We start from the raw sequence: 22,035 nt of genomic DNA, 5'->3' as shown, positions 1-22,035 counted from the left end.
CTGTGGGGCAGGTGTCCTGGGTTAGCACTGGGCTCCTCCCACATCCTGAGCGTAATCATCGCCCTCATCCTCAGACAGACACAGAGCATCACAGGGGCCCCCGTGGCCAGGACAGAAGCAAGAGATACTATGTGGGACCCTGCAAGTTGGGAACCACCGAGTATCATGACCTGGGCCTTCTCCTGGGAGCTGGTGGGGCCAGAACATCGTGTTCCCCCAACTCTGCAGCTCACTCCAGTGCAGGAGGGGGTGATGTTACTCCCAGATGACAGGCAGCTGAGTGAGCACAGCACCTGCAGGAGGTGGCACCAGCAGAGAGAGGTGCAGAGACCTGCGAGCACAGCACAGCGCCCCCTTGTGGTGGGCAGAGCTGGGAGGGAAGCCTGCAGGGCCTCAGGAGCCTGGGCCTGGGTCATGTTCCAGCACAGTGAGGAAGAGGGTCCCAGGACAGCATGGGGACAGCCCATAGCCCTGTCCCTTAGGGTACAAAAGACAGAGATCTCTTTCCCTGCTCCATTCACAGAGCAAAGTCAGAGGCACTTCATGGAAATTGGCATCATTCTGTTGCCTTTCTGGCATTTCCTGGTTCCTGCTGTGTGGAACATTCTATGGCAGTTGTTGGGGGACGGAGAAGGCTTTGCCCTGGGTCCTACAAAACTCCTGAAAGGTCTGAATCCCGAGAACCCCCAGCATGCATCCCCCGAATCTGTACCCCCACAAGACCAGACCGGCAGCACCAATGTGGGGAGGGACCTACCCACACATTCTAGAACAGACCACGGCAGCTAGTAGAGGGGATGCACTTTGTGAGAAAGGTCTTGTGTTGCCTGTCCAGGGAGTATGGATGCAGGTTCCACTTCCCACTCTTGGAAATACTGTCAGGAATCTTGAAATTCTGAGGGTGTCCTCTCCTATAAAGAATCTTGTGGGTGATTCTCTTCAAACAGGTTGCAGGTCATGCCTTGCTTCATTGGGGTGAGGGCAGAGTCCAGGCCACATCCCCTGAGGTGCACACTGTAGGTGACAGCACAGTCTCAGGCCAGCAGTTCCCAGCCTTGGTCTCCTGCTCCCACACTCTGCCCATCAGCCTCAGAGCAGTGATTCCTGCACCCGGTCTGGGCCTCTGCCCCGACTACCTTGTCGGGTTCCCCTAACTTCCTGCCAGCTGCCTACGCCTCCCCTTCCTCACACACCAGCAGGTCACGTGCACCTGGGACAGCATCTCCCAGGACTACAACCCCACTTACATCTTTCCTCAGATGTTCTACACTGAGCCAGCCACGGCCTCAGTGAAATATGTTTGGTCTCTTCCAAAGTCTCCGTGGAGAGATTTTTATCTTAAACAAGGAATTTACCCTACACAACATGCACAGGGTGACGAAATTTGAGCAGTGGGTCAATGGAAAAGTTGAATTCAACAGCAGGATATAACATTGTCAGATTTATTCGTCCAAGAAAAATCAGGTATTGGTAGAAGATCTGACAACAGAAGCCACCACCTGAGGGAGAGTTTGTCAGAGCCACAAGCGAAGGATGACAGCACCAGGCCAGAAGAACAGGGACAGATTTTTGTCTCACTTCCCCGTGTGTCTCGATCACTGTGTAAGTCTTAGCGCTGCCATCCCATATATTACAGTAATAGTCGGCCTCGTCCTCAGGCTGCAGCCCAGAGATGTGCAGGATCCCTGCGTTGGCCGAGGCATCTTTGGAGCCAGAGAAGCGGCTGGGGACCCCGGAGCCCTGGTGCTTACTTGAGTCTGAGTAGCAGCTCAGGAGGTACCGGGGAGGACTCCCTGGCTTCTGCTGGTACCAGCGTACGCTGTAGCTACCGACACTGAAGCCACTGCTCAGGGTGCAGGTGAGTCTGGCCGATGATCCCAGGGATGCAGAGAGGGAGGGCGGCTGAGTCAGCACAGGCTGGGACAGGGAACCTGCAAACACAGACACTCATGGGAGCCGGGGCAGGGACCAGGGCTTGGATGCTTGGAGGTATGAGCCAGAGGAGGATGACACAGGCTCAGGAGCTGCCCCTGGACCACGATGCCCCTACCTGTGCAGTGAGAGAGGAGTACGAGGAGGAGGGGGGTCCAGGCCATGGTGGACTCAGACCTCTTGAACCCGAGTGCTGGGCTGGGCTGCCCAGGCCTTTTTGAAGTTCTCCATTTGCCTGCAGGGTCTGTTCATGCAAATTTGTCTGACCCCCTGAAGACCTCTGCTCCACTGGGCACCACTGGAGATCCGACCTTGGCTTTTAGACACAGGGTCTGATGGGTGAGACTCTGAGCTTGCCCACTGGGAGGGAACAGTGAGGGAGCAGCTGCCAGGATCCTCCACAGTCCTGTGAGCAGGAGACTCTGCCCAGCCCAGGGAGGACACAGCTGCTGAGTCCCCATCAGCAACACAGGCAGCAAAGCCCCAGTGCTGGGGAGGTTGGGGGGCCGCACAGCCATGGGTGCCCCCTGTTCAAACACTTGGGAGACTCACAGCGCCCCCTGCTGCTCACCTGCCAGACCGCAGTCTCTGAGTGGGTTTCCTGCCTGAGCACTGGCCTGAGAGCCTGGTGGTCCCACAGCCTCTGTGCCTCTGGCTCTGCCCCACGGTACTGACGTGAATAAACAATATATTCTCAGGAGGCTTTTCTGGACGTCTAGAAGGAGGTTGATAAATACGATGACCCTCCAGTGTGAGGAGGCTGCAGGGAGGGGAGGACACAGAGGGCTCTGGGGCAAAGCCCTGAGCAGCTCCTTCCACAGGGGCCAGGGAAGGAGGTGACAGTGCCCTGGGTGTGAGTCACAGTGGGGTCCTGCTGGGGACAAACAAAGGACACAACATTCCTAGAGCAGGTGCAGGTTGTCAGAAGGTGGAGCAGAGTGTGCAAATAATCAGAGAGCAGAGTGTGGACACGGGGGGTGGTAAAGTGTCCCACATTTCTGGGGTCCGTCCTGGAGGCCTTTACACTCGGGCCACAGCATGTGTCCATGTCGCTGCCTCTCCTGCTACAGGTGAGGCTGCCCCTGAGACCCCAGCACCGTGGACGGGTGGGTCAGCACAGCCTGGGCACTGGACCCTGAGAGTCCAGTGTGATGCCTGCTTGCCATGGCCCAGAGGGGACCCTCCCATTCATTCCAGAAACACCATGAAAACACTAGGAGTAGGCAGCAGTGTGCCAGGCATGGGGGATGGAAATGGACACCGTGGAAGGCCACTGTTGTGAATCCAGGGACAGAGGGAACAGAAGGGGTGGAGCTGTCCCTAGGGCCACACCAGGTCTGTTAGCTGAGACACAGATTTGCCTCTTCATGTCCTCCCCATCCCCTGGACACCCATGAAGTGAGACATCACCGAAGTCCTTCTGGAGGGGTTTTGGATGTCCCAGGCTCTCTCTTCCTTCACCTTTTTTTTGGGGTTGTTCTCTTTTTTGTCTTTTTTTGCTGTCCCGGTTTGAAGAGGGTCTTAAGTGCCACATTCACTGAAGAGCTCTAAAGTGTCACAGTTTCTTCTTCGTGTGGATGTTTCCATCAAAAGTCAGGACTTGAGTCTCTTGCCCTGAAGCAGAGCAGAAGAGATTTTCTCTTCAGCTGTAGTGTGGGAAGGTCACTCCGCAGCTCACTGCATTAGAGCAGGTGTGCTCTCTCTCTCTCTCTCTCTCTCTCTATATATATATATATATATATAAAATAAAATCTCTCCATGTGATGACCATCTTATTGAAACAGCATCTCTCTCTTTCATTTAAGGGACAGGGGTGACCCCAAGTGGTCCTCACTGTTGAGAAGAATGGGGGAGGGGAGTGTCCGCATGCATCTTTACCTGTGACAACACAGAGGGGACAGCAAAGATGAGAAGCAGGATCAGGTCCCTCATTTGGGGGATTCAATTTTGAAACCTCCAGGTGTGGAGGGCCCAGGCCCTTTGATCGATGCACAGAGACTTGCTCCAGGGAGCTGGAGGAGGCAGAACAGATGAGCGACTCACCAGTCCTGCTTCTGCCCTGCGCTGCCACTCCTCCCTCTTTACCTGTCACTTACTACTAAATTACTCCAAAGGGCGGCAGGTTAAAACAAATGTGCATTTTCTTTGTAGGATTGGGAGTGACATGAGGCTCTCAGAGATTAGAGGCCTATCCTGAAAATGACAGAGCTAATAATGAGTGTGAGGCCTAACTCCACTCACCCATGTGTGCTGTACCTGAGCGGGGGTCACCAGTCTGTGTCTAGAGACACCAGTGTGAAGAGTGGACATCTGAATCCCGACAGAGAACAGGACCCTCTGACAGGTCCACCCATCATGTGGGGGCCTGGACCACCCCCTGCACAAGGAAGGAGAAGGATGGAAGATGGAGGATGGCAGTTACCTTCGGGTTTCCAGGAAAAGAGGGAAGTAGCAAGTGGTTGGCAGAATATGCTGATACGCTCCTCTGTAGCGACTTTGCTGTCTCCAGTGGCTACTGGCTCCCTCAGCACCGGACCCTTAGCGGGGACAGCACAGAGCTTACAAGTGTCCCTGTTCTGTGACCATCACAGAAAGCCTCCCATGTCCAGTTTGTTTTCCCCTTTTCGTTCTTCAGACCCCCAGGGGAAAGCAAGAGGCAGGGAGGGCTGTGGCCCGCAGCGACCCCACCCTGAGCCCCCACCCCAATAGGTGACAGTGCCGAGGCCCACTGCCCAGTCGGCCACTGTGAAGACACGGTGTCCCCCACCCCAATAAAGCAGCTGGGGGGGGCGGGGAGAGGGATTCCATTTTCTCTCCCTCCGCGGGGCTGACAGCTGGGACGGCGGCTTCCCGGGGACAGACCGCGTTCCCGGGGGACGACACGTCTGGGCCGTGCGCGTTTCCGGGAGGGAGGCCGGGCGGGCGCGGTCACGCGGGCGGGGGGACGCGGAGGCGGAGCCGGAGCCGCAGCCGCGGCCGCACGGGGGACCTGCTGCCCGGGCTCCCTGCGGGCGGCTGCGGGCGCGTGGCGGGCGGCCGGGCGGCGGCGCTGCGGGCCGGGGCTGGAGGCCCTGCCGTGCGACCCGGCTGGGCGGTGACACGGCGGCCAGCGGCCCCCGGGGCGGGGGCAGCCGCGCGAGCTGGGGGGCTGTGGCCGCCCCGATGGCGGCTTCCGCCCCTCCCGGCTGGTGGCGGCCAAACCGCCCGGCAGGAGTCCCAGCAGCGGCGGGGCCGTCACGCGGGGCCCTGGGAGGAGGACCTGAAGCCGCTGGGGGGTCCCGGCTGTCCCCGCCGCTGTGGCTCGGCCCGGTTCGCTCCCTGGCTGGGCCGGAGCTTTGGGGGCGGCTGCACCCCCTCGGGCGAGACCTCTTGGGACGACTCTTCTTCCCAGGGCGCCCCAGATGCCCGCCTGTCTCTCGCTGCCCCCTAATTCTGGGTTTGCCTGTGGGCCCCCCTTGCTTCTTTGCCTGTGTGATAGGACGGGTGCGAGAGGGGAGGGGCAGTATTAGTGCTGAGACCCCCAAGGCAGAGGTGCCCCTCAGTGGGGGAAGGCGGGCTGCTTAGTGGAGCGGGGCTGGGGGATTCAGCTGTGCTCTTGCCACCCCCACCCCCTTGTGGTGACACAACCCAAGAAAGCGGCCAGTGGCCTGAGATCTGGACGCCCAGAGAAAGGCTGTCAGGGGTCGCCTCAGGGAGCTGCGGGAAGTGGGTTGAATGTACGGAGGACACACCCCGTTTTACTCTGCGGGACCACAGGCCTGGGACACTCCGGAAAGCCCTTCAGAGACAGCCTTTGCCATGCTGGGACGTGGTCATCAGACAAGGCTCTAGCAGCTTGTTTTAAAAGCACACGTGTCTTTGATGCTGAGAAAAAAAGGAGAAAGGGGGAAAATTTGACTTGAAATGTATGTTACTAAGTAGAAATGTCAGACAAGGGGCAAGTACCCCGGCTAATGTATGAAATAAAAAGCCTAGGCCTCTAATGTAGCAATACTGCCACAATGGACTATATTTGGTATATTTATTAATGTCTTTGCAAAGTATATAAATCCAGGAAGAAAAACCCTGCTTTTGGTCTTCTTCCTCACTTCTTCCTTTTTTTTTTTTTTTTAATTGATGATCCCATTTTCCCACCCACCAACTTTAGGAAAAGGAGTCACCAAGGCTAACATGAAAAATATGCCTAGAAAAATCTCTATTGGAAATCCCTAATTGTCGGCACTGTGGACCAGAAGGCTTTGGAATTAATTGCATCAAGCTGTAATCTCGTTTAATTCTGTGCAAGAGAAGGCAGCCTGTTCTAAACATCTGATGTCCTGTGTAATCTTCAGCGAAGTTATTCAGTACGGGCATCAGAACGAAATTGTAAATCATCTTTGCTTAAACGAAATTGTGAATCTATTGTCAACATTAAACATCTTGCTGCTTTGATGGGTCAATTGAAGAGGGACCCGGGGCATTCACCTGTCGGGAGGAGGTCTGGGTGCAGATTCTCTGTTTCCTAAGTGTGTGAAGGTAGCAGCTTATAGAAGCCACTCTGTCATTTAAAGAATAAATAAACAGTTTGAACAGGAGGTTGGGGTGGTTGAATTTATGTTACTGAAATTGTGGGTGAGGCAGGGAAATAGTAATGTCAGAAAAAAGTACCTTGTTTCTGTTTTGAGAAAGGGGCACGTCCTTTGCTTGTACTCATAATTTTGCAAGGTCTAGCTTTTAGAATTCGTCAAATGCCATATGTGCATAACTATGTTCTTCATACAATTTTATCGGTATCAAAGCCTCCTAGAACAATTTACAAAGTGTAAAATAGTACACTCAGTTGGTATGTTCATAGTGTGGGATTGGGGATGGGGAGCTTGGAATTCCAGGCCCTGGTGTCCTGTGGTTAACTTCCTGTGTGTTTTTAACTTCCCTGGGCCTCATGGGTGAAAATGATACTTTCTGTGTAGTGTTGTCAGTTTTCAAAGTGCTTTCCCCTAGTTCAGTATGTGAAAGGCCAGGGTGGTATTAGACAGCCTCCGAGGTCCTTTCTAGTGCTGGCGTTTTGAAACTCTGGCTAACTCTTTCAAGTCCTCAAAAAAATGTGTGGCATCTCAATTAGGATTAACTCTTGGACCCCTGAACTAGAGTGCCCCTAATAAAAAACTTAAAATGTAGGGAAAATCAGTAAGTCTTTAGAAATCAAACTGCAAGGTTTTTGGATGGTCGGCGTCAGAGAGAGAAAGATGAACAGAGTTGAAAGGGGTAAGCAATGAGGCTTTATTTGAGCACTCGTGGGTGAGGGTAATGGGTCCCAAGAGAGGGGCCCGAGAAGTCGTGTGGCCCAGAAGTTGTATGTGGGCTTATATATGTTTTAGAGCTGGGGGATGGGCTTTTTTGGCACGAAGAGTTAGGAATTTTCGGTTATGGTTTTAGGTTGGGTACTGAGAAGTAGGAGGGGCAGGTGGTACGTATATATTCCAGAATGGAGACCCTTATCAGGGTAACCGTCCAGGTGTGGCTATTCTTTAACTTAGCTGGGCCTTGCAGGCATTGTTTTCAGCAGGTCTTGTGGGGTTCTTCTTTTCTTCATTAGGGAGGGGTGGGGTGCCCGCCACCAGCCTTACACAAACTACCTTGTGTGCCCACTCTGAGTGGAGAAATCTCTCATAGGTAAATATTTGTCTATTGCTAGGTAATGCTGTTTGGGATAAGAAAGCTTTGAAGTAAAACTCCTGAACTGTAGAATACAGTTTTGCCATTGCCAGGCAGTGGAATAGTTTTTGTTGATGTTGTTGTCATTACAATTTTATTGGATTAGTTTCTTACCGATTTGAACTTGTGTTATCATTTATATTGTAGGATTGATAAGGGGATTAATGTTGTTTGCTATATTGCTAGGGTAAAAATAGTGTGGTGTATGAATCATGTGAATTGGACATAAAAGAAAGTGGCCAAGTGCTCCTGTGAGTCTGCACCCTGGCTGCCATGTCTGCAGTGTCATGGTAACTCAGTTTTCTATCAGAGCATTCTCTTTTGTTGTGGTGGTGGGTTTTTTTGATGCAAAATAGATCTCAAGTTTATTTGTTAAAATGCAAATGGCAGATGAAGGATGGAATAATCTTATGGCCTGAAGCCTCATGACTTTCTAACTTTGTAGAATTGTAAACAATTGGAGAAAATATTTTTAGTTGATAAAGCATGTACAGAATAGGTTTACATTCTTCAAGCTGGGCTAAAGTTTTGATTTTTAGTTACTCTCTCATTAGTTACATTGCTTTATTTTTAAATCTTATCTTTACCCCCACTGATTGACCAACCGCTTGTCTTGTAAATATAGGATTTCTAGTCAAACATTTTATGTCTATTATCTCATGGCCTTGCAAAGGCTAATGAGCCTATTATAGTTTACTTGTGTCATAATGGATATAACAGTTAGCAAATGTGAAAGTTTTATTAATCAGGGTCCATGACACTCACAAATTAGAATTTTAGATGAAATAAAACTGATTTGAAAGGATTTTGACAAAAGAAACATGCCTTATTAGTCAAAAAAGATTTTATTTGAAATTTTAAAAATATATACCAAATGAATCAGCAATTTCTTTCCTCCTTGGATCCATTCAAAGTGTCACAACCTCAGAGGCAACCCTTTCCAATGGTTCCCATTTTTTAGTTTTTTTAAAAAATTCAGGATAAGATAGAATGGTTTCATTTAACAGTCTGTGCTATTTTGGATTAAATTTTTCCTATTTATTGCCATCTTAGCTTGCCTTTATTGGGAGGTGTAGCCCTTGGAGTATGTTTTCCTTACTTTGTTTCCTGAAAAAGATGGTATGGTTTAGGTTGTAGCTCCTGGGCAGATAGTAGTTTTGCCACATGGTATGCAATAAGTATACTGCATGCAATATGATTATTTATCAAATGTAAGAACATAATCTGGAACACTGCCAGAGCCTTCTAACTGGACCTGCTCCTTGACAATCTTCCAGACACAGGCGCCAGAGTGGTCGATGTACAGTGAACATCTGGCCGTTTCATTCCTTTGCTTAGAACTCCTCAGAAGCTCCCCATAACCTTTAGTCACCTAGGGGACTTCTTAAAATGCAGATGCGTGAAACTTAGCTACCAAGGTTTGGATTCAGTTTGTGGAGAATTCCCAGACTTTGCTTTTCTGAACCACACCCTGGACATTTCTGACTCTGGCTGAATTCCAGGGATCTGCAGTTGTCACCCGTCTCCCCAGGTGTGCAGGTGGTACCAGATCACATTTTGAGAAACACTGTCATAGGCTAAGGTTCATGATCCTCAGTATGTCAAATAAGTCCCTTCATGAATGGGGGCTCCTGTCTGCCTCTTGAGCTTCATTTCTGATCACTTCTTGTCTTGAACTTGATATTCTGGGAATTTCAAATTCCTTTATTTCCATTAGATGTTATGCTGGTTTAATTTGATTATTTATGGGTTAGCGCATTAAAATGGCTCAAAATGTAAAAGAGAATATTATATAATCAAAAGTCTTTCTCTTATTCCTATCACCTGTCATTCAGTTTTTGTCCCTGGAAGTAACTAATGTTATCAGTTTCTTGTGTTTCATTCCAGAAGTAATCAATACATACAAATCAACACAGTGAAATATTCTTTGTTCCCCATCCTTTTTTATTTAATTATAATATACTGTGTAAGCTATTTTGCATCTTTTTTTTTTAGCAAACATTATTTGTGGAGATTGCCATAAAGAGTATTGTCATTGTTTTTTTTTGATAGTATGTACATTATTCCATTGTGTGCCTTAATTTAATACCTGCTGCTATTAAATACATTCTGAAACGAACGTTTCCGTGAATATTTACGGGTTTTCTCCCTGCTCCTGCCTCTGCCAGGGCCATTGCACGGGGTTCCCGCTCACTGCCTGTGGGGGCGTCATCGCTGCTCCGCCGGCTCCGCTTCCCTGTGCCCGGGGCCGGGAGCCACTAGGTGGCGCTGCGGGCTCTACTTATAATATTATTGTATAATAAAAACGATGATTTAATATGCAGTTGTCCCTCAGTATCCAGATTGGTTCCAGGAACTCCTACGCATGCCAAAATCCCTGGATGCTCAACTCCCTAATAAAAAATGGTGCAGTATTTGCATATGACCCATGCACATCCACCCATATACTTTAAACCATCTTATTACTTCCAATCTCCAGCACGATGTAAACAGTGTGTGAACAGTTGTTATACTGTATTGTTTAGAAAATTATGACAAGGCAAAAAATCTTTATAAGTTCAGTACAGGTGCAATTTTTATTTTGAACACGACCCATGGATGAAAACAAGGATGCGGAACCCATGCATATGTACAGCTTATTAACCGTTATTATGATCTGCCCATTTTTTGAACCTCACAAATATTTAAAATAAGCATCATTATTTTCCATACACCTACACTTTTACATTTCAATGCACAGTAAAACAAGATGGCAATAAGAGATTGCTTTTTAGATATTGGTAGTAAAATCAAAGAGAGGAATCTGTCTCAAAGGATAGATTGAATATCCTCTCCTTGGGACCACATGACTCCTTAGCAAATAGGCTGTATGTCCATCAATCTGGACCTAAATCAAATATTCTAAATAGTTGAGCTAAAGTGAGTGAGAAATTATATCAGGTATTAGTGAAGAGTGAATATTAATTAATAAAGCTAAGGCTTTTCCATCTTGAGAAAATAACAGTCAAATTAAAATGGGAATTTTACCTATAACTGTGTGCTTTGCAGAATAAGCATGAACTGTTTACAAATATATAGAGAGTGGTATTAATGAAGTTAAATGTACAGCACTGATTTTGTCTAAAAGCTAAGAAAAAAATGTATAAATACTGACCACGGGCAATATTGTTGAGATTTAAAATACAGCTGACCCTTGAGCAATGTGGGAGTAGGGGCGCCCAAACGCTGTGTAATCAAAAATTTCAGTATAAGCCCGGTGGAGGTGGCTCACGCCTGTAATCCTAGCGCTCTGGGAGGCCGAGGTGGGAGGATCACTCGAGGTCAGGAGTTCAAGACCAGCCTGAGCAAGAGTGAGACTCCATCTCTACTAAAAATAGAAAGAAATGATCTAGACAGCTAAAAATATATATAGAAAAAAAATTAGCTGGGCATGGTGGTATATGCCTGTAGTCCCGGCTACTTGGGAGGCTGAGGCAGAAGGATTGCTTGAACCCAGGAGTTTGAAGTTGCTATGAGCTACGCTGATGCCATGGCACTCTAGCCCAGGCAACAGAGTGAGACTCTGTCTCAAAAAAACAAAACAAAACAAAACAAAAAAATTTCAGTAAACTTTTTGACTCCCGAAAAACTTTACTACTAATAGTCTACTGTTGACTAGAAGCCTAACTGATAACATAAGCAGTCAATCAACACATATTTTGCATGTTATATGCATTATATACTGTATTCTTTGAATAAAGTAAGCTAGAGAAAAGAAAATGTTACTTAAAAATCATAAAGAAGAGGAAATAGATTTACCATTCCTTAAGTGGAAGTGGATAGTCATAAAAGTCTTTATCTTTGTCTTCTTCAAGTTGAGCAGACTGAGAAGGAGGAGGAGAAAGAGGTGGGGTTAGTCTCGCTGTCTCAGGGGTAGTAGAGGTGGAAGAAAAGTGGACTTGTGCAGTTTGAACTGATGTTGTTCAAGGGTCAATTGTGCTCAAATGAGAAATTTCTGAAAATGCAATACATTTTTTTAATTTTCAGAAATATTATGGGGGTACAAACATTTTGATTACATATATTGCCTTTGCATCACCCAAGCCAGAGCTATGATTGTGCTCATCCCCCATGCAGTGCGTTCTTTTGCACCCATTAGTTATGAGTTTACCCATCCCCACCACCCCCCCTCCCACCTGCCCAGCACCCAATGAGTATTACTTCCATGTCAGCACCTAAGTGTTGATCAGTTAGTACCAATTTGATGGCGAGCATGCCATCACCTCCTAGGTGAATACATTTTGAAATTTGGGTTCAATGTTTAGTTAAAACATTTGTACCTGTTGGTGGTAACCTCCCTATCATTAGTAAAAATCCTGTTTCCCCAAGAATTAAATCAAAATATAATCAGATTAAAGAGGCGAGGCCAGGTGTGAGTAGGTGGGTGGAGACTCCTTCTAAATAAAAAAGTTTGCAGGTCAATTTCACTATAGAATTGAGCCACTTTTGAGAGGTGAGTAGAGGAGAGGTGAGTCCAATCTTAATTTGGTTTTACTTCTTGGATTTCTACAAAAGTAATATATAGGAAGGCACAGTCTTGGCAATTGAATAATGTATTAACGCAGCAAGTGCCATCTGAGACCCACTCAGTGCCAGGCACAGCGGGTGCACTTGGGGCCTCAGGGTCCTCTGCTCCAGGATCTGTAGGTGGGACCAGATTCTCCATACCCAGGCTGGAGATGTGGCATATTCCTTCTTGTCTCAATCAAATCACAGCTTTGGCTACTCTAGGAGATAACAAATTGGGTTTCCCCCAGTGACTCAATTCAAGCTGGCAGCTGCTGCTGTGGGTCTTTGCCATGGCCAGGTTGGACCAGCCAGGGAGCTGGAGGGGCTGAGTCTAGACCAGAGATGTCCGATAGAAACATAATGTGACCCACTCTGTAATTATAGATTTTCTAGTAACCAAAGGAAAAAGAACCAAATCAAAATGATTTTAATTGCTAAAATATTTTTTATCACCTGAACACAGGTTTACATTGATGATACAAACATTTTTCAAGTTTGTTCAGCCAGGTACAGTGGCTCACACCTGTAATCCAAGCACTTTGGGAGGCTGAGGAGGGAGGAACACTTGAGCCCAGGAGTTGGAGGCGAGCCTGGGAAACATAGCAAGACTCCATGTTGACAAAAAAAAAAAAAAATTGACCAGGTGTGGTGGTGCCCACAACTGTAGTCCCAGCTATGCAGGAGACCGGAGCAGGAAGATCTCTTGAGCCCAGGATTTTGAGGTTACAGTGAGCTATGATCATACCACTACACTTCAGCAAGACCCTGTCACTAAGGGAAAAACAATTTTTTTTTTGAGACAGGGTCTCCTTATGTTGCCTAGGCTGGTCTTGAACTCCTGGGCTCAAGGGATTCTCTCCTCTCAGTCCCCACCCCCAAGTAGCTAGGAATACAGGCACACACCACACCTGGCACTTTTAGGGTTTTTTTAAACCAAACTTCTGAACATGAGTCTTCACAATCTTGGAGAAAAAGTCCTTTTGAATAAAATCACTGGTCTGATGAGTGTGGCTTTAGGAAAGACCTCTGAGTAAGTTTGACTAATTTCCTTGATCAAAATATGAGATTTTATTTTCATGATCCAAAACTATTCAAAATTGTCAGAATCTCACCTTTTGGCACAAAAGATGTCAGGGTGGAAATCTGCCCTTGGTTCTTGGTATGCTCTTGGCCAAAGAACGACCAGACACACCAAAGTGTCAATTCCAGACTAGTATCCCGGTCCTCTGACTCCTTGCTTAGAAAAATCACCAGCAAGGCCAGGGCAACAGAGTAACCTCAGGCAGGGAGCAGTTTCCCAGGAGCAGCTCTGCAGTGTAGAATAACACGGGTCTGCCTGCGACTGGAGAGAGACCAACTCACTCACCCACTGACTCACTCACTGACTACTGACTTCTCAGATTGTTTCCTTTTATTAGCCCAGTCTGGGATCGGGCTCTTGGGAGGTATAGGATGTTATCAGATGATCAACAGGTGTCCTCAATATCCTATCTGCACATACAGCTTCCCTCTAAGAAAGCCCACAAGGGTTGAGGTGGAGGGGGATAAACCACAATGCAGATTCAAGCTTAATTACCCTTAGGTTACTCTAGGTCACTTTCTAAATCTTAGTATACCTGGGCTGGGGAATTCCTAGATTGATAAAGCATTCCCTCCTTCCCCAGGTGTAGCAGTTGCTCTGGATAGGATTAAGGGTGGGGCAACGCCAAAATCGAGTGCCCGCCCTTATCCTTCCTCCCAGGTGGAGCAATTGATCAAAACAGCACCAAAACAGGGAACCTTTGTCCCAAGAAGAGCCGGAGATCCTATCTACCTAACAAAATTAGCTCCATTTACAGATTAATTTTGATGCTCAATATTTCATTCCAACAGTTTCAGTCCTAATCCCAAATCCTATCAATACCCATAACATGCAAGATCTAATCTAGAATGCTAATATGGCAATATTTGTCCACATTAATTTTTAAAACCCTTAAGTCACAATGACATTCTTTATTTGTGGCAATCTCTTTACATCTTCAATAACCATCCAATTTATGACACAATTAAATCAAAATCTGATTGCATTAAGGAAGTTAATCAGGGTGTGACTAGGGTGGGAGGAGGGACCCTCTATATAAAAACTCCTGGTAAGTGGAGCTCACTCCACAACTGAGCTGTCGGCGGAAAGAGGTGGAGGCTAAAGGAGAACCTAGGGGAGGAGACGTGAGTCTGAACTCAGCTGATTTCTTTCTTTACCTACTAGATTACTACAAAGGACAGATATTAGAGAGCAAGGTTTGGAGAATGTGTGGTTACTAATTCAGCAAGTGTTATTTGAGGCCAACTCAATGCCAGGCACTTAGGGATACGGGGTCCTCTCCTAGGAGCATAAATTCGATTTTCATTACCGAGGCTGGAGAAATTACTATCTTCCATTTCCTTAGTCATAGCTTGGCCAACTCTATAAGATGATGAATGGAGTTTCTCCCTTTGATTTGTTCAACCTCAGCTATTGGAAGGGAGTTTTGCCACAGCCAGATTGGAACAATTGAGCTGCTGATTGGGAATGTTAGAGAGTCTTTGGGTCTAGACCATTGCTGTTCAACAGAAATATAAAGCAACTCACTCATGTAATTAATTATACACTTTCTAGTAGCCACATTAAATTAGGAAAAAAGTCAAATGTTAATACAGAAAATGTGATATCATTTCAGCATTTAATCAGTGCCTAAATGTTCTTAACAAGATAATTTACATTCTTTTTCTCATTACATCTTCAAAATCCAGTGTCCTTTTTTTTTTTTTTACACTGAAAGTTCATCTTAATTCCTATAAACTGAGCTGGACAGCTGAGTCTCCATCATTTCACCACACCGACTTCCCAAAGGAAGAACCATGTCCTTCATTCCAACTAGCATTTCAAATATCAGAAGTTCAAGGCCAGGAGTCTTTTATAGACATATTTATGTTGTGCTTTCATTACCTGTTACCAGGCACTGCTATAGCTATGCATGTAAAGATGAAAGAGCCCCAGGGAGTATTGTCATTCAACTCATGGACTCCAATATCATGTACATTTTTCCACAGAGGGTGGCCATGGCTGAACAATTTAAAGAAGCAAGTAAATGTCTCATCTGCTTGTCTTATCTTGAAAAACCCATGTGCCTCGATTGTGGCTTTATCTGGTGCCTCCAATGCATCAGCTCACTCCGGAACGACCCCAGTGGGGAAGGTGTGTCGTGCCCCTCCTGTTCTGTGGTCACTCAGAAGAATGACATCCGGCCCCATTGCCAGCTGGGGAAGATGGTTTCCCAAATCAAGGAACTAGAGCCCCAGCTGAGAGCAATTCTATCCCAGAACCCAAGGATGCTGAAGTTCCAAGGTAGGGAATCTGTGCCACCTGCTCTCAGTCCATCAATGGCCCTGGACAAAGCAACTGTTGTGCCCTCTGAGTAACAGTTCTCACCTCTGAGCATAGATGAGGGACAGCTGGAGATTTTGAAGGAAATATAGTATTCAGGTCACACGTCCTAGCCCTTGTGCCACCAGGGACTACTGAGCCTTTGAAACATGGCTAGCACCCCACATGGAAATGGGATGTATGGATTAATATGTTATTTAAGGAAATTTTGCATGTTATTTTTTTAATATATCTACAAAAAATTTTTAAATTATACTCGTAGCTTCATTGTATTTCTTTGGGCAAGGCTGACCCAAAACACAGCTTCTCAAATTTGAACATGCATTAAATTACCTGGAGATCTTGTTAAAATGCAGATTCTGATTCTATAGCATGGGGCTGGCCTGAGAATCTGGATTTCTGACATTTATCAGTAAATTGTTTTTCCATCATTTAAAATATTTATTAGATATCTATATTTGGACTGAGTGTGCTAAATTTTATAACTTTGAGTGTAAACAAAAATCATGGTTTGTCTCCATGGATCTCATGCACTAAAGGGAAAAAATCTTTAATAAAATAATCAAAAAACTTAATGTAAAAAGAATGCCTAGTATAAGAGGGACTTGTAACAAATATATTTATTCATTCTCTATATGAAATTTGACTTAATTAGGGAATGCATCTTTCCACAGTGGATATGACCTTGGACATTGACACGGCCAACAATCAACTCATCATTTCTGATGACCTGAGGTCTGTCCGTTGTGAACATCTCAAACAGAATCACAGAGAGTGTGCTGAGAGATTCAAACAGGGAATCTGTGTCCTGGGCTCCCCTCGGTTTACCTCTGGACGCCATTACTGGGAAGTGGACGTGGGCACAAGCAAAGAATGGGACCTGGGTGTTTGCAAAGAATCTGTTGATCGACAAGAGCCAGTTCTGCTGTCTTCAGAAGCTGGCTTCTGGACTGTGGGTTTGAGAGAGGAAGAGCTCTTCTCAGCCAGCACTGTGCCTCTAACCACCCTCTCGGTGACTCCCCGGTTACGCCGAGTAGGCATTTTTCTGGATATGGATATTGGAACCATTTCCTTTTATAACATCAGGGATGGATCCCATGTCTTTACATTCACTAAGGTGCCTGCTGCAGAGCCACTGCGCCCGTTCTTTGCTCCTGCAAATTCAGTTAGAGATGATCAAGGCCTCCTGAGCATCTGTCCCATGATGCATCCAGCTACTGGCAGATCTCTAGTTCATCCTGAGCAAGGCAGATAAACTTTTAGCCACAAAATCACATAGACAAAATCTCATTGTGCTGGAACTAAAATCGTTTCTGCTTGGGTCAACACATGGGACAAATTTACAGCAGAAAAATATGGTACATTTCAAGAATCATGAATATAAATTAAGTAGACATTTCAAATATTAAATATCATCACGGTTGTCTTTTGGGTTTTATGTTTATATTTCTGTCCCAATAAATAGGTTCTAAGCTCTCAGATCAATTTCCAAATATTTTCCTTTTTATTTTCTGTAAGAGCTGTGTGTTAAGGAGATTATAAATAAACATTTGGATGTGATCCAACTGATCATGTGATTTTCTAAATGAAGAAGAAATAAGCCCTAATATAAATAGTAAAAATATATGTGTGTAGGTATCCTGTTAAAAAATGAACCAATACTTGCGTAATATACAGAAGTTGGAAGACAATTTATCACCATCACAACAAATTTTATCTGACATTTTCTTGAACCTGACCCTGTCTGTACTATAAACACTGAACCATTAAGTCTCTAACTTAGGTTAGACTCCTGGGAGAAGCTGATGTCCTCACTCATTCTGTCCTCTGCCGTCTACATTTAATAGAGAAGCAAGGCATGGATACCCACTATCATTACTTCTTCTTTCAAAAAAATCAATAAAATCAAATAATCTTTAGCAAGATTGACCAATCTAAAGAGGGAAGACACAAATCATCATTATCTAGAATGAATGAGAGAACTAACCACCAGATCTATAGATAGAAAAAGGATGCTACAGAGTATTACATAGTTATACCCATAAACTGAGTAACTGTAATACTAAAAACATACAAAGACATGTAAAAAGAAAACTAAAGATCAACAAACTTATCATACACATAAATTTAAAGATTCGCAAAATACAGTATACAGAAAATTGATTTATCAATATATTAAAGTACTACATTCTGACCAAATGGGTTGTACTGTGGGATTGCAAGGGTATTTTGACATTAGAAAATAATGTAATTTACTATATCAACAAAAACTATACAATCATGTCAACAGGTGCAGAAAACATTTGACAAAGTTCAACAACCATTAATAATAAAAACTAGGGGGGCTGGGGGTCAACAGCAGTATACATAACCTAAACTTTTGTACTCCCATAATAACCTGAAATAAAAACATAATAATAATAACAAAAACTATCAGCAAACTAAATATATGAAGGAACTTCCTCAGTCGGGAAGAGGCTATCTTCAAAGATTATAAGGAAATCATGCTTAACTGTGAAAGACTGAATGTCATCCCTGTGTGGTCTGGAACAAGACAAGGATACCTGGTCTTATTCAACCTCATGCCACCAACTGAGCCAGTGCAATACAGTGAGAAAAAGAAAGGGTACATATTAGTACATATAGAAAAGAAAATAATAAAGCCCCCTCTGTTTTTAGGTGACATGATTGAAAATGCAATAAAATCAATTTTTACACGTTAACTGATTCACTATTCAGAACCACCCAAGGGCAGATTCTGTTACTATCTGCACATTGAAGAAAAGGAAACTGAGGTTCAGAGAGGCTGTTGAGCAGGTCCTGTGGGAGAAGATGTGTGCTAGAGGAGGAAGTGGCTGGATAGCAAAGGACAATCATGCAATAGGAAGAGTCCAAAAAAGTGAAGAGTAGAGGACACTTCCTGATGCATTCTATGACATTTGCATTACCCTGATCCCAAAGCTGGGCACCGACAGTGCAAGAAAAGGGAACTGCAGACACGTGTGTGTCAGTGGGTGAGAAAAGAGCCACAAGAAAAGTGTGTGCACATGTGTTTTAGAGCATGTGTATGTTGGCTCTGGGGCAGAGCACAGATCATGGACTAACAAGGCATAACAGCGTGAGTGAGCAACAACTGGAGGAGAGAGTGAGAGTGTATACGAGAGTGTGTGTGACAAAGGGGTGCATGTGCGTTTCAGAAACTATTCCAAAAAAATCAAAGAGGAGGGAATTCTGCCCAACTCATTCTATGAGGCCTGTATCACACTGATACCAAAAACAGACAAGGATACAACAAAAAAGTAAACTATAGACTAATCTCCCTGATGAGCACAGACACGAGAATCCTCAAGAAAATACTAGCAAACCAAATCCAACAGCATACCAAAAAGATGATACACTATGATCAAGTGGTATTGTACATCAAGACCATGGGGATGGTTCAACATACACAAATCAACAAATGTGATACATCACATAAGCAGAATCAAAGATAAAAACTATGTGATCACTTTAATAGATGCAGAAAAAGCATGTGATAAAACTTAACACCTTTTCATGATAAAAACCTTCAAGGAACAAGGCATAGAAGAAACATAACTAATCTACAGCTAACATTATACTGATGGGGAAAAGCGGAAAGTGTTTCTTCTAAGATCTGGAACAAGACAACCATGCTTACTTTCACCACAGTCATTCAGCATAGTACAGGAAGTCCCAGCCAGAGCAATCTGGCAAAAGAAAGAAATAAAAGTCATTCATATTGGAAAAGAGAAAATCATGATATCACTGTTTGCTGATGATATGATCTTATATTTAGAAAAACCAAAAGACCTCACCAGAAAACTCTTAGATTTGATAAATGAATTAAGTAAAGTTGCGAGATACAAAATCAATGTACAAAAGTCAGTAGCATTTCTATATATCAGTAATCATCTAGCTGAGAAAGAAATCAAGAAGGCAATCCCATTTACAATAGGTACAATAAAATACCTAGGAATAAATTTAACCAAGAAGGTGAAAGATCTCCACAAGAAAAACTACAAAACCCTGATGAAAGAAACTGAAGAGGACACAAATGAAAAAAGACCCCATCCATGCTCATGAATCATGAGAATCCTGGTGGGATCAGAGACACTGGCTACTGCTCTGGGAAGCTCTCCTTTGAGTGCAGCATTCACTTCTTGGATCCCAAGGGAGTTGAGCCACACCTGGAGGAGGATGACCTGGAACATGGCTCAGCAGTTCTGTGTGCAGCAGAAACCCAGGCAGGTGACAAGGGGGCCCCAAATACAAGGTTCCTCCTCACAGGGCCCATGCAAGAAGTAGGCTTGCTAGGGTCAGAGGCTGGCCTGGCCGTGTTCCTAGAGGCAGCCTTGCTTGCAGGGGTGCTGAGCTCTTGACTTGAAGTTAGGAGTTTCTTCTTGGGTGGGCCCCTAAGGATGTGGCTAAAAGTATCTCCAAACACAGAGATATTCATCGTACTGGGTCCCACACTCACCATGGGGGTGCCCTGGCCAGGAGAGTTCCAGCTGTTCAAGCCCAGGCTTCCCCCATAGCTTGTGTGGTGGTTGGGGCCCCTCTTCTTTCTGCTGTAGTGCTGAGTGCTCCAAAGGCAGAGCTCAGATCTAGGGCTGCCTCTCTGCTCTCCAAGCCCACTAGTGTTGTTGAAACCATGGATCTCAAGGAGGGTGGGCTTGTGCTGCCCAGAATTGAGCAGAGATGCCAAATATTTGGTAAATATTGGTTGCAGGGCTGGGTGTGTAGGTGGCAACTGCAAAGCCAGAGGCAGTGCATGAGTCAGGGGAAAAAATACAGTTTTGGTGCCAGCAAAGGCTGGCTGGGTGCTGGCATTGGTGCTGTAGGTGGAATTTGTGGGTAACAACCCCCCTAAATCTGAGCATGTTGTGCTGCCCCAGGCTGGGTGACCTGGACAAGAGGTCGGGGAGAAGAGGCTGGAGCTGAAGCTACCAGGTCTTCACTGGAGAGAACTGTCAAAGGCAGTTTCAAGGCCTCCTCAAATGCACATGTCGAAGCTCTAATCACCAACATGATGGCATTTGGAGGCGGGGACTTTGGGAGGTGATTAGATTTAGATAAGGTCATGAGGGTGAATCCCCCCGTGATAAGATTAGTGCCCTTATAAGAAGGAGAAGAGGAGACACCAGAGTTTTCACTCTGTGCTCCATGTGAGGCCTAACAAGAAGGCGGCCACCTGCAAGCCAGAAAGAGAGTCCTCTCCAGGAACCAAATCTGCAGGCACTTTGGTCTGGGATTTCAAATCTCTAGAGCTGTGAACAAAGTTTCTGTTGTTTAAATCACTCAGTCTATGTCATTTTTTTACAGCAGCCTCAGCGAACTAAGGCAGTCACTCTGAGAAGGTGATAATGTAAGAAAACCCCAGTACCCGTGTAGTCCACAAAATGCTCAGGCTGCCATAACAAAATCACATAGATTGAGGAGGATCTTGATTTTTTGGGAATAGTTTTCAGGAAGAGTGGTATTAGTTTTTCTTCACACATTTGGTAGAATTTGGCTGTAAATCTATCCAGTCCTGGGATTTTATTTGTTGGGAGACTTTATTACTGATTCAATCTCATTATTGTTCTGTTCAGGGTTTCTACTTCTTCCTGGTTCAAACTTGGTAGGTTGCATGTTTCCAGGAATTTATGTATTTCCTTTTGCTATCTAGTTTGTAAGTGTATAGTTCTTCATAATAGTCTCTGATGACATTTTATATTTCTGTGGTGTCCGTTGTAATGTCTCCTTTTTCATTTCTAATTTTGTTTACTTGGGACTTATCTCCTGTTTTCTTGGTTGGTCTCACTAGTAGTTTATCAATTTTGTTTATCTTTCAAAAAACCAACTTTTCATTTTGTTAATTGTTTTTATTTTTTACTCTCTGTTTTATTATTTCTACGCTGATTCGGGAATTCCCTGCCCAGCAATGTTTTCTGGAGGCACATGCCAGTGGGTTAGACAAGGAGGCCGGACTCCCTGCCCTCTGGAACTCGAGCTGGTTGCTGGAAACACGGTGGGGAGGTGTGTGGGTTGGACTCGGGTGGTGAGGAAGCATGCGTGGACAGATCTGACAGTAGAATACTGTGGGATTCTGGGAGGTGGGGCGCTGAGACAATGCCCGCCCCCATCCCCCCGACACACACACAGGAAAACCACCGTGTTTGACAGGAGCGAGTTCTGCATTGAGGAGGAGCCCACCTCTGGGAGCCATGGAAACCAGGCACATCTTATTCAGGCCCTGGGGCAGATCTGGAGCAGCAGCCCCTCTCCCACCCATTCCAACCAGGAGAGCAGTTCATGCCAAGAATTTGGCAACTACTCCCTCTCCCCACTGGGTGCGTAACTGCAGGCTGAGTCATCCACAGAGAGCACGGTCCATGCTTCTTCCTTTATGGACTTATAGTGGACCCAGGGTGTCCAATTTTGGAGTGCCCCGCCTG

General features: G+C 45.5%; 1 protein-coding gene and 1 gene segment (V, D, J or C); both read right to left on the bottom strand.

The window, feature by feature from the left end:
* The window catches only part of LOC123625660, a 636,038-nt gene extending 633,907 nt beyond the window's left edge, over positions 1-2,131 (bottom strand). Inside the window, 2 exon segments of the V gene segment in view lie at positions 1,606-1,931; positions 2,051-2,131. Coding sequence covers positions 1,606-1,931; positions 2,051-2,096 — 372 coding nt within the window.
* Positions 1-22,035, bottom strand: part of LOC123625663 (immunoglobulin lambda-1 light chain-like) — a 995,149-nt gene that overhangs the window by 680,507 nt on the left and 292,607 nt on the right. The window lies entirely within an intron of this gene.

Source organism: Lemur catta, chromosome 21, assembly GCF_020740605.2.
Source record: "Lemur catta isolate mLemCat1 chromosome 21, mLemCat1.pri, whole genome shotgun sequence".
Taxonomy (NCBI): Eukaryota; Metazoa; Chordata; class Mammalia; order Primates; family Lemuridae; genus Lemur; species Lemur catta.
The sequence above is the reverse complement of the archived record's forward strand: the minus strand, read 5'-3'. Positions and strand labels throughout refer to the sequence as shown.